Source organism: Rhinopithecus roxellana, chromosome 19, assembly GCF_007565055.1.
Source record: "Rhinopithecus roxellana isolate Shanxi Qingling chromosome 19, ASM756505v1, whole genome shotgun sequence".
In the NCBI taxonomy this organism is placed as follows: domain Eukaryota; kingdom Metazoa; phylum Chordata; class Mammalia; order Primates; family Cercopithecidae; genus Rhinopithecus; species Rhinopithecus roxellana.
Window position 1 is genome coordinate 34,102,142 of NC_044567.1, and position 12,276 is coordinate 34,114,417.

Here is a 12,276-nt window from a genome sequence, read left to right on the forward strand (position 1 = left end):
GTGCTGGGATTATAGGCATAAGCTGCTATGCTTGGCCTTGTTAGAGTTTTTAATACTTATTTTACAGCTGAGTTCTGTCTGTCTGTCTATCTATCTATCTATCTATCTATCTATCTATCTATCTATCTATCTCACATAATCAGGGGTTCACATCATATTTGCCTCCTTGCTGTCCTTTGAGTATGCTGATCATGCTCCTGCCTTTTGAGGTCTTTGTTATTTCTGTTTGGTTAATGGTTGGGGCCTTGAAAAGTCTTCATCTGATCCTGGGATCTGACCAAGTCTGAGGCCGAATGGCATAGGGTGGACGTCATTCTTTTAACACATTGTAGCAATGACCATACTCTGAAAACATGAGCAGACAGTCACTTTTTCAACAAATATATATTAAGGACCTACTATGGGCTGAGTGCTGTGCTAGGTGATAAGCATGCAGTGATATGAGTTGTGCCCAAGAGAATATGAAAGTATACTTGAAATTTGTGTACATGTGTGATGGGGGGAGATGTAGGACGGAATTAAGATAAGAGATGGCTTTTTGGAGAAGGTAGCACATGAACTAGGCCATGAATGGCCTTGGATGGGTAGAGCTGGCAGGAATTGATGGACTTGCTTTGCATATAGAATCTAACAAATTGGTGGTATCAAATTCAACTTTTTGGTATCATTAACAGGAATAGGGAAATTATACTTCTTAGAATTGAATACTCCACATATCTGGAGTCTAATTGGAACCCAGAAAGGTTCTAGAAAAGATTTTGTTGGAGGAATCTGTCTAGATCTTCTCCTGGTCCCCCCTCCCTTTTCCTATTGGCCATCAAAAAAGGACATTCCTAAATTTCATCCCTGGATACAATTTTCCTTAAGGATATTTCACTGAAAGAATAAAAGTCACCAATTTAAGATAAAAACGAAACTGCTCAAATGTAAACTATTTGCTTTATATAATGATAATCATTTTCCTTCCTGTTTTTTCGTTTTTAATATGATAATAGTATTATTATTATTTTTTTGAGACGGAGTTGGAGTCTTGCTCTGTCATCCAGGCTGGAGTGCAGTGGCTCGATCTCAGCTCACTGCAAGCTCCGCCTCCTGGGTTCACACCATTCTCCTGCCTCAGCCTCCTGAGTAGCTGGGACTACAGGCGCCCGCCACCACGCCCGGCTAATTTTTTGTATTTTTAGTAGAGATGGGGTTTCACCGTGTTAGCCAGGATGGTCTTGATCTCCTGACCTCGTGATTCACCTGCCTTGGCCTCCCAAAGTGCCGGGATTACAGGCGTGAGCCACTGCACCCAGCCGATAATACTATTTTAAAAGGAATCAAAACATTAAATAATTCTCAGCATGACTATTGTATAAGTAAAAGCTAGGAATCAAATTGCAAGAGACAAACATGGTCACATCTATATGTTAGATAAAAAAAAAGATTGTGACATCAGCCCTTTTGTTTTGTCATCTGTGGCCCTGTGACCTAATTGCAGGGAAAGTAGTTGCAGAATGGAAAGAGGTATGTCTTCAGAGTAGCTCATGGTTTAGTTCCACAATTATAAAATGACAGCATACTGGGCGCGGTGGTGCACGCCTGTAATCCCAGCACTTTGGGAGGCCGAGGTGGGTGGATCACCTGAGGTCAGGATTTCGTGACCAGCCTAACATGGTGAAACCCTGTCTCTACTAAATACAAAAAAATTAGCCAGGCGTGGTGGTGCATGCCTGTAATCTGAGCTACTTGGGAGGCTGAGACAGGAGAATCACTTGTACCTGGTAGGCGGAGATTGCAGTGAGCCAAGATCACACTATTGCACTCCAGCCTGGGCAACAAGAGTGAAACTCCATCTCAAAAAAAAAAAAAAAAAAAAAAAATCACAGCAAACACCATTTCAAGGCCAGTTATGACCACTGCCTCCCAATCACACACAAAATACCCCCAACCTACTAACAAACCCAGGCATTTTACGAGAGGATGGGTACTGCCTGCTGTTCTATTCCCTTCCAGGGAGGTGCTCCACGTGTCCCTTGTCTTCCTCCGGGTCATCAGCGCCTGCGCAGATGGCAAGATCAGAATTTACAATTTCCTCAACGGGAACTGTATGAAGGTGATAAAAGCCAATGGCAGAGGCGATCCTGTGCTGTCCTTCTTTATTCAGGGCAACAGGTGGGTGATAGGTGCGGAGGTCAGAACTGTGACGATTCTGACAGTCTTGTTGTGGGGACTAACAGGGCTTTGCACAAAACTTAGTAATTAGGAAGCAATCATGGTTCATTTTGACTTTTTTTTTTCTTTTTGAGACATAGTTTCACTCTGTTGCACAGGCTGGAGTGCAGTGGTGCAATCTTGGCTCACTGCAGTCTCCGCCTCCCGGGTTCAAGCAATTCTCTGCCTCAGTCTGCCAAGTAGCTGGGATTACAGGCGCCCACCAATATGCCCAGCTAATTTTTAGTATTTTTAGTAGAGATGGGGTTTCACCATCTTGGCCAGGATGATCTTGAACTCCCAACTTCGTGATCCACCCGCCACGGCCTCCCAAAGCTCTGGGATTACAGCTGTGAGCCACCATGCCCGGCTTATTTTGACTCTTAATTCATCCTGGATATTTGTGGGAATTGCAGTGGGTGCAACATAACGCTTCTGTAAGGATCACAGTTCTACCAACGTGCAGCCCCTGCTTGCTCTTTGATCATGCCTTTGGCTGCCTGAGAGCTCTATCAGCTAGCTATCTTTGATGCCTCACTTCTAATGCAAAGAGGCATATAGGAGGGTGGGGAGTGACAGCAACAGGGGGTACAGTGAGGGGGAGCTGAGCTGGTGAGCTTACAAAACCAGTACCATGACTGACTGCATTGTATACAGTACTGTGCTTTATATATGCATAGATTCAGGGTGCTATTATATGAAAAAAACCAAATAGAACTAACCTGTAAATTCTACTTCAAGCTCACTTGAGACATCACTTAATGTCCCTGTACCATATTGCCTTCTTTTTAGTGAAACTTCATTAGTATTATTTACCATCTTAAAGAGGGCAGCCTGGTGATAAGCCTCAATTAATGAACACTTTTCAGTCATGCTGTTTAAAAAAAAAAAAAAGCTCTGACCGGTTTGCACTCACAGCATCCAAAGAAAGGTGTTTTCCTTTCGGCTTGAGTCTAAAAGGGGATTTCTTTTTTTTTTTTTTTTTTTTTTTGGGACGGAGTCTCGCTCTGTCACCCAGGCTGGAGTGCAGTGGCCAGATCTCAGCTCACTGCAAGCTCCGCCTCCCGGGTTTACGCTGTTCTCCTGCCTCAGCCTCCTGAGTAGCTGGGACTACAGGCGCCTGCCACCGCGCCTGGCTAGATCTTTGTATTTTTTTAGTAGAGACGGGGTTTCACCATGTTAGCCAGGATGGTCTCGATCTCCTGACCTCGTGATCCGCCCGTCTTGGCCTCCCAAAGTGCTGGGATTACAGGCTTGAGCCACCGCGCCCAGCCTAAAAGGGATTTCTTATTGGCATGACACCCTGCATTCCATTCCAGCAGTTCCAGCCAAAACAAGTTACTTTTCGAGAGAGTTTATGCTGTTGGTTAAGGTCTTAACATTGCAGCCTTTGGAGCAGAAAGAAACCTGCCAGAGTGTTTTCATTTCTTGTTTACAGTTAAGGGAAGAGCACAGAAAGGGGAAAGCTGCTTGCTTGTAAAACTGGTGGGTTGGGAAGGCAGTGCTGCGGGGGGACAGGCAGGGGACAGGGAGGGCAAGCTCTGGAGCTCTTTGTCTACGGAGCATAGAAGTGGGGATTAGAGAAGTTAGAAATCATCTCACTTTATAAAGTACAGATGTTCTGTCTACATCTAGAGTGTGTGCAGAGATCCTGGAGTGACAGCATGGAGTGTGTGGTGTCTGTGTGGAGGGTCTGTGAAGGAGAGGAGTCCTCCCCATTAGAGAGCTTTCCTCATTCCCAGCAGCAATAGTAATATTGAGTTTGGAAGCTGTGCTTGAAACAAACAAACAACAAACAAAGTGAATTTCAAGACATCTGTGTGCAGAGTACCTTCTTGGCACCCTAGGTACTTGGCACTCACTCCAGGAACAGAAATTCATTTAAAAGCATTTTAACTTGAGGCCAGGCGCAGTGGCTCATGCCTGTAATTCCAGCACTTTGGGAGGCCGAGGCGGGTGGATCACTGAGTCCTGGAGTTTGAGACCAGCCTGAGCAACATGGTGAAACCCTGTCTCTACTAAAAACACAAAATGAGCTGGGCGTGGTGGTGCGCGCCTGTAGTCCCAGCTACTCAGGAGTTGAGGCACGAGAATTGCTTGAACCCAGGAGGCGGAGGCTGCAGTGAGCTGAGATCATGCCACTGCACTCCAGCCTGGGCGACAAAGCGAGACTCCCTCTCAAAATAAAAAAAAATAGAAAAAAATAAGAAAGCATTTTAACTTGAGAAGTGAAACAATCGGAACATATGTGCCCCAATCATGTTTATTTTTTAAAGAAAAGAGTGACAAAGCTAATGACTCCTGTTGCATGGCCTGGTAACTTTCACCACTCTCCACCCTCCAGTCGCCTACACTACTAGTCTGTTTGGTCATTACCTGGGCACTGTTCCCTTGGTCTAAAGACCAGGTGGGATGGTAATTGCAGTGCATCTTTCGGTGGCCTCCATACTCCTTTTGTGGACAACCCTGTTGTTTCGGTTCCAGGATGGTGGTCAACACAGAAAGCAATGTTCTCATGTTCCAGTTTGAACACATAAAGTGGCAGTATGCCATGGAAAAAATGAAACAAAAGAAGAATAAGGAGAAAGAGGAGGAAAAAGAAGAAAATAGCCTCATGGAAATTCTCTCTAAGTCTAATATGCAGGTTCACAGCCCGAGAGAATCTGTATCCAGTAAACAAACTGTGATCCAAGAGCTCCTACCGAGCAAACCTCCCAAGTCCCGAGTACTCCTGAAGCCGGCCAAGTTCTCTTCAGGTAAAGAACGGAAATACCAGCAAGTTCAGTGATAACCTGCAGAGCAGATCGGGTTTGGTTGGGGTGGTGGGAGCGGGGGAGGACTGGTTCCTTTATGGAATATTTTGGCCAATGGTTTCCTGAGGATATATATGCTAACCCTCCAGGAAGCCAGAAAGGTAGGAGCCTTTCTCTCTGACCCGCCAAACAATTTATCACCCAGTTAATGGGAACCTTCTGGTTTGCAAGATCTAGTCGATCTAGTCAGTCCTTCCTTCCTTCCTTCTTTTTTTTTTTTTGACAGAGTTTTGCTTCTGTTGCCCAGGCTGGAGTGCAACGGCACGATCTCAGCTCACCGCAACCTCCGCCTCCCAGGTTCAAGCGATTCTCCTGCATCAGCCTGCTGGGTAGCTGGGATTACAGGCATGAGCCACCACGACTGGCTAATTTTGTATTTTTTTTTAGTAGAGACGGGGTTTCTCCATGTTGATCAGGCTGGTCTCAAACTCCCAACCTCAGGTGATCCTCCCACCTCAGCCTCCCAAGGTGCTGGGATTACAGGTGTGGGCCACCGCGCCTGGCCTGCAAGAGCAAGATTTTCAAACTTATAAGAATCTTTGCACAGTAGATAAGACTAGCTTTAATATCGCTGAAACAAAAAGTGAGCAACCAATACCCCCAAACCCCCCAATTTAAAACATATATTACATAACTATTTCTTCAAGACAGAGACAGAAGTTGTTATAAGCAGAAAAAAGATCTATGCAGAATATATTGTTTTTAGATCTGAGAGATAATGTTTGTAGCTGGAAAAATCTCACGTATAAAGCAGGTGTGTGTGCGTTTGTGTGTGTGTATGTAGGTGGGGGTGCAGGCATGGCCAATGCCATTTATAAGATATCCAAAGAACAAATTTTGTGTGGGTGAGAGTAGCAAGACTCCTTCCTTATACCAGCCCTATATTTGGCAGGTGAAATTGGATCTACAGATCTATAGAGAAAACTACAAATCACCCCCAAGCATATCACACTACAAATAGTCAGCTATCTCTTGAGAGGAGGGAACTGAGAGTGTTAGCTGATGCTTAACAGTAGGAAAAGTGGGTCGGAGGGGGAGTCAGGATGCGATCTAGGCCTTAGACTTGCCAACCTAAAATAATCAAAAGATTCAGGATCTAGCTAAAAGAGTTTACCCAAGTGCAAAGTTTGAGGGCAGCATCCAGGGACACAGGGACACCAAAGACTAGTGACCAGTGCTCCTGGAGTGGGGAAAAGTGAACATCCTTTAAACAGACAAAAACAGAGGTGCTGAACAGAATTCAATTTTCCATACAAAGGCTAACATATAGATGTAAGACTAGATTGGCTACTATTGATGACCTCTAATGGTTGCTTAGCATTCTGCTGTAAAGAGGTGACAATCACAAGGGGAGTTGCTTAACATTCTGCTGTAAAGAGGTGACAATCACAAGAGTGTCTATCTCCACATCATTTAGTCTCGGTTTCAATGAAGAATAGGGAGTCTGGTTAATGGAAGCAGGAAAACAGCTGTGCTATGTGACTCAGTTTCCAGGGCTTCACTTTTCCCTGTCACACAGTCAATTTAGAAGGCTGTTACACTCTCTTTACTTTTCACAGACTCCAGGTAACTACTTGGTTTCATAGGACAATAAACAATATGGTGTTTGGTAGAAAAATACAGTTAGATGGAAGAGATATAAGTTCCAGTGTTTGGTTGCACAGTAGGATGACTACAATTATCAATAATGTATAGCTGGGTGCGGTGACTCACGCCTGTAATCCCAACACTTTGGGAGGCTGAGGCAGGTGGATCACCTGAGGTCGGGAGTTTGAGACCAGCCTGATCAACATGGAGAAACCCCGTCTCTACTAAAAATACAAAAAAATTAGCCGGGCGTGGTGGTGCATGCCTGTAATTCCAGCCTTACTCGGGAAGTGGAGGCAGGAGAATCGCGTGAACCCGGGAAGTGGAGGTTGCGGTGACCAAGATCGCGCTACTGCCCTCCAGCCTGGGCAACAGGAGCAAAACTGCATCTTAAAAACAAACAAACAAAAAACCAATAATGTATTGTATATTTCAAAATAGCTAGAGGAGAAGATTTGGAATGTTCCCAACACAAAGAGATGATAAATGTTTAAGATGACAGATATCCTAATTATCTTGATCTGATCATTACACATTTTATGCATGTATCAAAATATCACATGTACTCCATAATTATGTATAATAATGTACCCATAATAAACAAGATAGCGATATTTTGTATAAAAATCAGTCCAATTATCAGCCCCCATTATGATTGATTATATTATTTTATGCCCTAATTGAAGTATATAATGACTACAGCTTCTTCCTCTATCTCAGTTTAGCAGTGTTAATAGAGGAACTTCAAAGTCAAGGAAAGTCAAAATCACCCCGAAGAGATGGTAAAAAGAGAGTTTATTCTGTTCATAAGGGAACAAGTGGCATGGATGGTGGGCAAGAGAATTTGGAAGCAAAATCCATAGCAGGAGATAAGACAAACAGTGATACTTAATTCTGAATTAGTGGCAAGATCCAAACTCTCTCTCTAGTTTCCTATTGTTTTCCAGCAGGCCACTACCTTTGCTTGTCTTTGAGAATCTGGAATGAATACAATGCCTGGCTTCTCCCAAGAGTGACTGTTTTCCTTAATTGTCCCTTTTCTGACTTGAGGCCACAGAGGGAGAACTTTTTTTCCGGTTTTTGGCTGACAGCCCACCTGTGTTCCCTGCCAGCCTCCTCACTTCTTGGACTGTTATGTCATCAAGCTGAGAAATGGGCACAATAAAAGAGAGAACAGGCAGTTGAGGCTGGTTTCAGAGAGCATTTTAAGAGACTTTGTTAGGTATGAGAGAGATTGGGGGCAGGTGCTATATATGTGAGATAAGGAGATAAGGGAGAGAGAGATGGGGATGTGCCTTTTAAGAAGTGTTGCTGGGATAGGCATAGTGGCTCATGCGTGTAATTCCAGTGCTTTGGGAGGCCAAGGCGGGAGGATTCCTTGAGGCCAGGAGTTGGAGACCAGCCTGGGCCACTTAGCGAGACCCTTATCTCTACAAACAATTTAAAAAATTGGTCAGATATGGTAGCACACACCTCCTAGCTACTCAGGAAGCTAAGGCAGGAGGATCCTTTGAGCCCAGGAGTTTGACGTTACAGTGAGCTATGATTGCACCACTGGGTGATAGTGACACCTAGTCTCTTAAAAAAAAAAAAGTGGCCAGGCATGGTGGCTCATGCCTGTAATCTCAGCACTTTAGGAGGCTGAGGTGGGCGGATTGCCTGAGGTGAGAAGGTTGAGACCAGTCTGGCCAATATGGTGAAACCCCATCTCTACTAAAAGTATAAAAAAATTAGCCAGGTGTGGTGGCATGTGCCTGTAATCCCAGCTACCTGGGAGGCTGGGGCAGGGGAATTGCTTGAACCAGAGAGGGGTGGGGGTTGCAGTGAGCCGAGATCGTGCCACTGCAACTCCGGTCTGGGTGACAGACCAAGACTCCATCTAAAAAAAAAAAAAGTTTCTGGACATCATGACTCATGACTGGGATGTCCCTTTGTTATTTTTTAAGGACATAGATAAAAATTTTAAATGTCTTTCAAATATTTTTGACTAGTATAATAGTGTTTCTTTGGAACAGGCTCTGTGCAGAGACTGGTTTCAAGGTGAGGGGAAAACAATTGTTTTATGAGGGCTGCGCTAACAGTGGACATCCTTGTATAAACCTATGTCAGTGTACAGGTACAGGTATACCCGAAGGGTAAAGTCCTACGAGTGAAATTGCTAAGCCAAAGGATAAGTGCATTCAAAAACTAGAAAGATATTGCCAAGGTTGTCCTGAAAAATATTATACTAATTTACACTCCCACAAGCAATGCATGGGAGACCCCACTGCATCTGTGCCAACTCTGGGAGTCAGCTGGCATTTTGTACTTCCTTGTATAAATAAAAATGGTGTCTGCATTTTCTTCTAGGTTGATCATTAACAAACTAAATGTCCACCAACAGGCAATAGCTAAGTAATTAAAAATCTATTGTATGGAATATTATATATGGCTAAACGTTGTATGATGAGGATTTGTATATACTAACTTGGAAAGAGATCCACAATACATTATCATTTGAAAAAAGACAAATGAACAACAATGAGCTCATCATAATTCCTTTTTTTATAAAAGGAGAAAAATTCTCTTTTTGAGTTTGCAAGGAGAATAGGGAAGATTTTGACATCTTGATTTCACCTTTTTTTTTTTTGAGATGGAGTCTCACTCTGTTGCCCAGGCTGCAGTGGAGTGGCGTCACCTTGCCTCACTGCAACCTCTGCCTCCTGAGTTCAAGCGATTCTCCTGAGTAGCTGGGATTACAGGTGCCTGCCACCACACCCGGCTAATTTTTTTGTATTTTTAGTACAGACAGGGTTTTTCCATGTTGGTTAGGCTAGTCTCGAAGTTCCGACCTCAGGTGATCTACCCACCTAGGCCTCCCAAAGTGCTGGGATTACAGGCGTGAGCCATCGCACCTGGCCTGAAGACAGGTTTTATTTTGGGCAACATTCAAGATTATTTGGAGTCAAATTTGATTAATAAGGTAAAGATCAAATTTTGCAATATAATTATTGTTGAAAAATACAGTTATGCTACTATAAATTTATTAAGATCTGCTTTGTGTGAATCATAAATGAGATGTGAAGGTCATTCCCAACTTCACATTTTCTTTTTTTTTTTTTTTGAGACGGAGTCTTGCTCTGTCGCCCAGGCTGGAGTGCAGTGGCACAATCTCGGCTTACTGCAAGCTCTGCCTCCTGGGTTCACGCTATTCTCCTGCCTCAGCCTCCTGAGTAGTTGGGACTACAGGCGCATGCCGCCACACCTGGCTACTTTTTTGTATTTTTAGTAGAGAGGGGGGTTTCACTGTGTTAGCCAGGATGGTCTCGATCTACCTGACCTCGTGATCCGCCTGCCTCGGCCTCCCAAAGTGCTGGGATTACAGGCGTGAGCCCCTGCTCCCGGCCCCAACTTCACATTTTCAAAAATAAGTGGAGCATCGAAATCACATGTTGCCTTCAAAATATGCACACTTAGAGGCTAATATACACTTTACTCAATACTAGCATTTTATTTAAAACTAGTTTTATTAAATAGTTTCTAGTATCAGCATTTCTAATACGACTGAGGATGCCTGCCTGTATGATGGCATACCTGTTGGGCAACAAAGACCTCAATGTGCTTTGAAGTTTGAATGCCCAAGTACTTAATGCATATGTACTTCATATTTTTCACAGAATGCCGATTTTTTTTTTCATTTTCTTTTTTTGAAGAAGCAGATGATGTCGAGAAAGCACAAAAACAAGGACAATTGGAAACTCCTGAAAAACTGCTCAATCACCCAAAGAAAAAGTCTTGGAAAATTCCTATGTCACCTGACCAATTCCTCCTGACTGTCAGCGCCCTGCAGCAAGCCCATAATTCCGGGAAATTCGCCTATCCCTGTAGGCCCCGAACAGAAATTATTGATGTCTGGGGACCTTCAATTTCATACCCAAGGAAGGTCTTGAATTTCAAAGGAAAATCAATCCAACATGCAGTTGATCGGTTGAGATTGAGCAATCCTCCTACAGATGTGAAACAAATCAGTATTCCCCTTGAAATCCAGAAACTGCAGCCCAACTTGAAGATCTCTTTGCACAGTCCCAGAGTCCAGTCCACCTTGCCGCAGCCCATGATTATCCGCTCCAGGTTCTCTGGCAGCTTAAAGGGTGGAGACCAAGTGACCAGTTCAATTGAAAGGGCAGTGTGCAGTCCCCTGACCAGTATGCAGGTCATTAAACCAAACCGCATGCTAGCTCCACAAGTGGGCACAGCCACCCTATCTCTTAACAAAGAACGGCCTCGCATCTACACAGCCCTTGATCCCCTTAGAGTGAACACTGAGTTCGTGCTGTTGACCGTGAAGGAGGAGAAAGAGCACCAGGAAGCCAAGATGGAGGAATATCAGGCCAGGGAGTCCACTGGAGTGGTTGATCCAGGAAAAGCCAGCAAAGCTGCATGGATCAGGAAAATCAAAGGCCTGCCTATTGATAATTTCATGAAGCAAGGGAAAACAGCAGCCCCTGAACTTGGACAAAATGTATTTATCTGAACCAGCCTTGGGAAATTACAATGTTTTACAATAAACAGCCCAGTGGATGTTGCTATTTGGCCTTTTTCTTTTTTTTTTTTTCTTTTTGACTGTTTTTTCCTGGTAATTAATGTGGGAACTCCCAATTATCTTCCTCTGAGCCAAATATCTGATATCATCAAAATAAGAAAACAGAAGGAGGTTGGGTGAGATTAGCATCTGTACTCCCACTGAAAAAAAATTTAGTGAGCATTAGGAAAGCCCAGTTTCGTTGATGGGGGATGGGGAGACGATCATTGGAAATTAGATACCATTCATCACTATCAATTTAGTGCTATTAGTTCTTCCGGCAAATAAAGTTATGGGATTATATCAGGGTAATGCATTGGAGTTTTCTGGCATTTTTGCATAGAAGCCTGATGAAACCCATTAAGAATTTAAAAGGGGAAGCCCTTAATGGGGTTGACCTGTTGCATTTGACCACATCTAAGGATGAGAATTAGCATAATATCCTCTGTACAAAGAGGGCCAGTACCATCAAGGGCATTGAGGTTTCTGCTTAAACCTTTGGACTATGGTGTCAGGGACCAGGTAATTTAGAAGACTGCAGCCCACTACAAGAGCTATGGCCCATCAGAAAGTTCAAGCCTTGGCCAGGCGCGGTGGCTCACGCCTGGAATCCCAGCACTTTGGGAGTCTGAGGCGGGTGGATCACCTGTGGTCAGGAGTTCGAGACTAGCCTGACCATCGTGGTGAAACCTCGTTTCTACTAAAAATACAAAATTAGCTTTAAAAACTAGCTATTAAAAATTAAAAGACGGTAATGAATGAAAACAGAATGCCTTAAAAAACAAAAACACCACAAAACTCCACAGCACTGAGTGGACCACTGAAAACCTGCCATGGGCAGGCTGGATGTACAGGCCCCAAATTTGTCAGCTTTTCATCTCCAAGGGCACGAATGCGATTGTGCTGCCGAACTTTCTCGCCTTTGAGAAATGCGTGTGTGTTTTTTCCCCTTTCATTATTAGAATATTAGGTTTTAAATGGCACTGGCAAACAGCCACGTAAAATTTGTTATTTTAATAGAGAAAATCCCTTCAATCAAGGAAACGTGCAAATATCACTATGCCAACAACAGCAGTCTGACTAGGCCAGATAGATAGAATACTGTCATCATCACCGTTT

General features: G+C 43.8%; 1 protein-coding gene across 1 annotated transcript in view; it reads left to right on the forward strand.

Annotated features, from left to right (window-relative positions):
* The window catches only part of CDRT1 (CMT1A duplicated region transcript 1), a 48,142-nt gene extending 36,986 nt beyond the window's left edge, over nucleotides 1-11,156 (forward strand). The window contains 4 exon segments of the mRNA XM_030922840.1: nucleotides 1,999-2,157; nucleotides 4,681-4,952; nucleotides 7,322-7,378; nucleotides 10,292-11,156. Of these exon segments, the coding sequence (XP_030778700.1) occupies nucleotides 1,999-2,157; nucleotides 4,681-4,952; nucleotides 7,322-7,378; nucleotides 10,292-11,109 (1,306 nt within the window). The 3' untranslated portion in view covers nucleotides 11,110-11,156.
* Nucleotides 11,157-12,276: the final 1,120 nt, after the last annotated feature.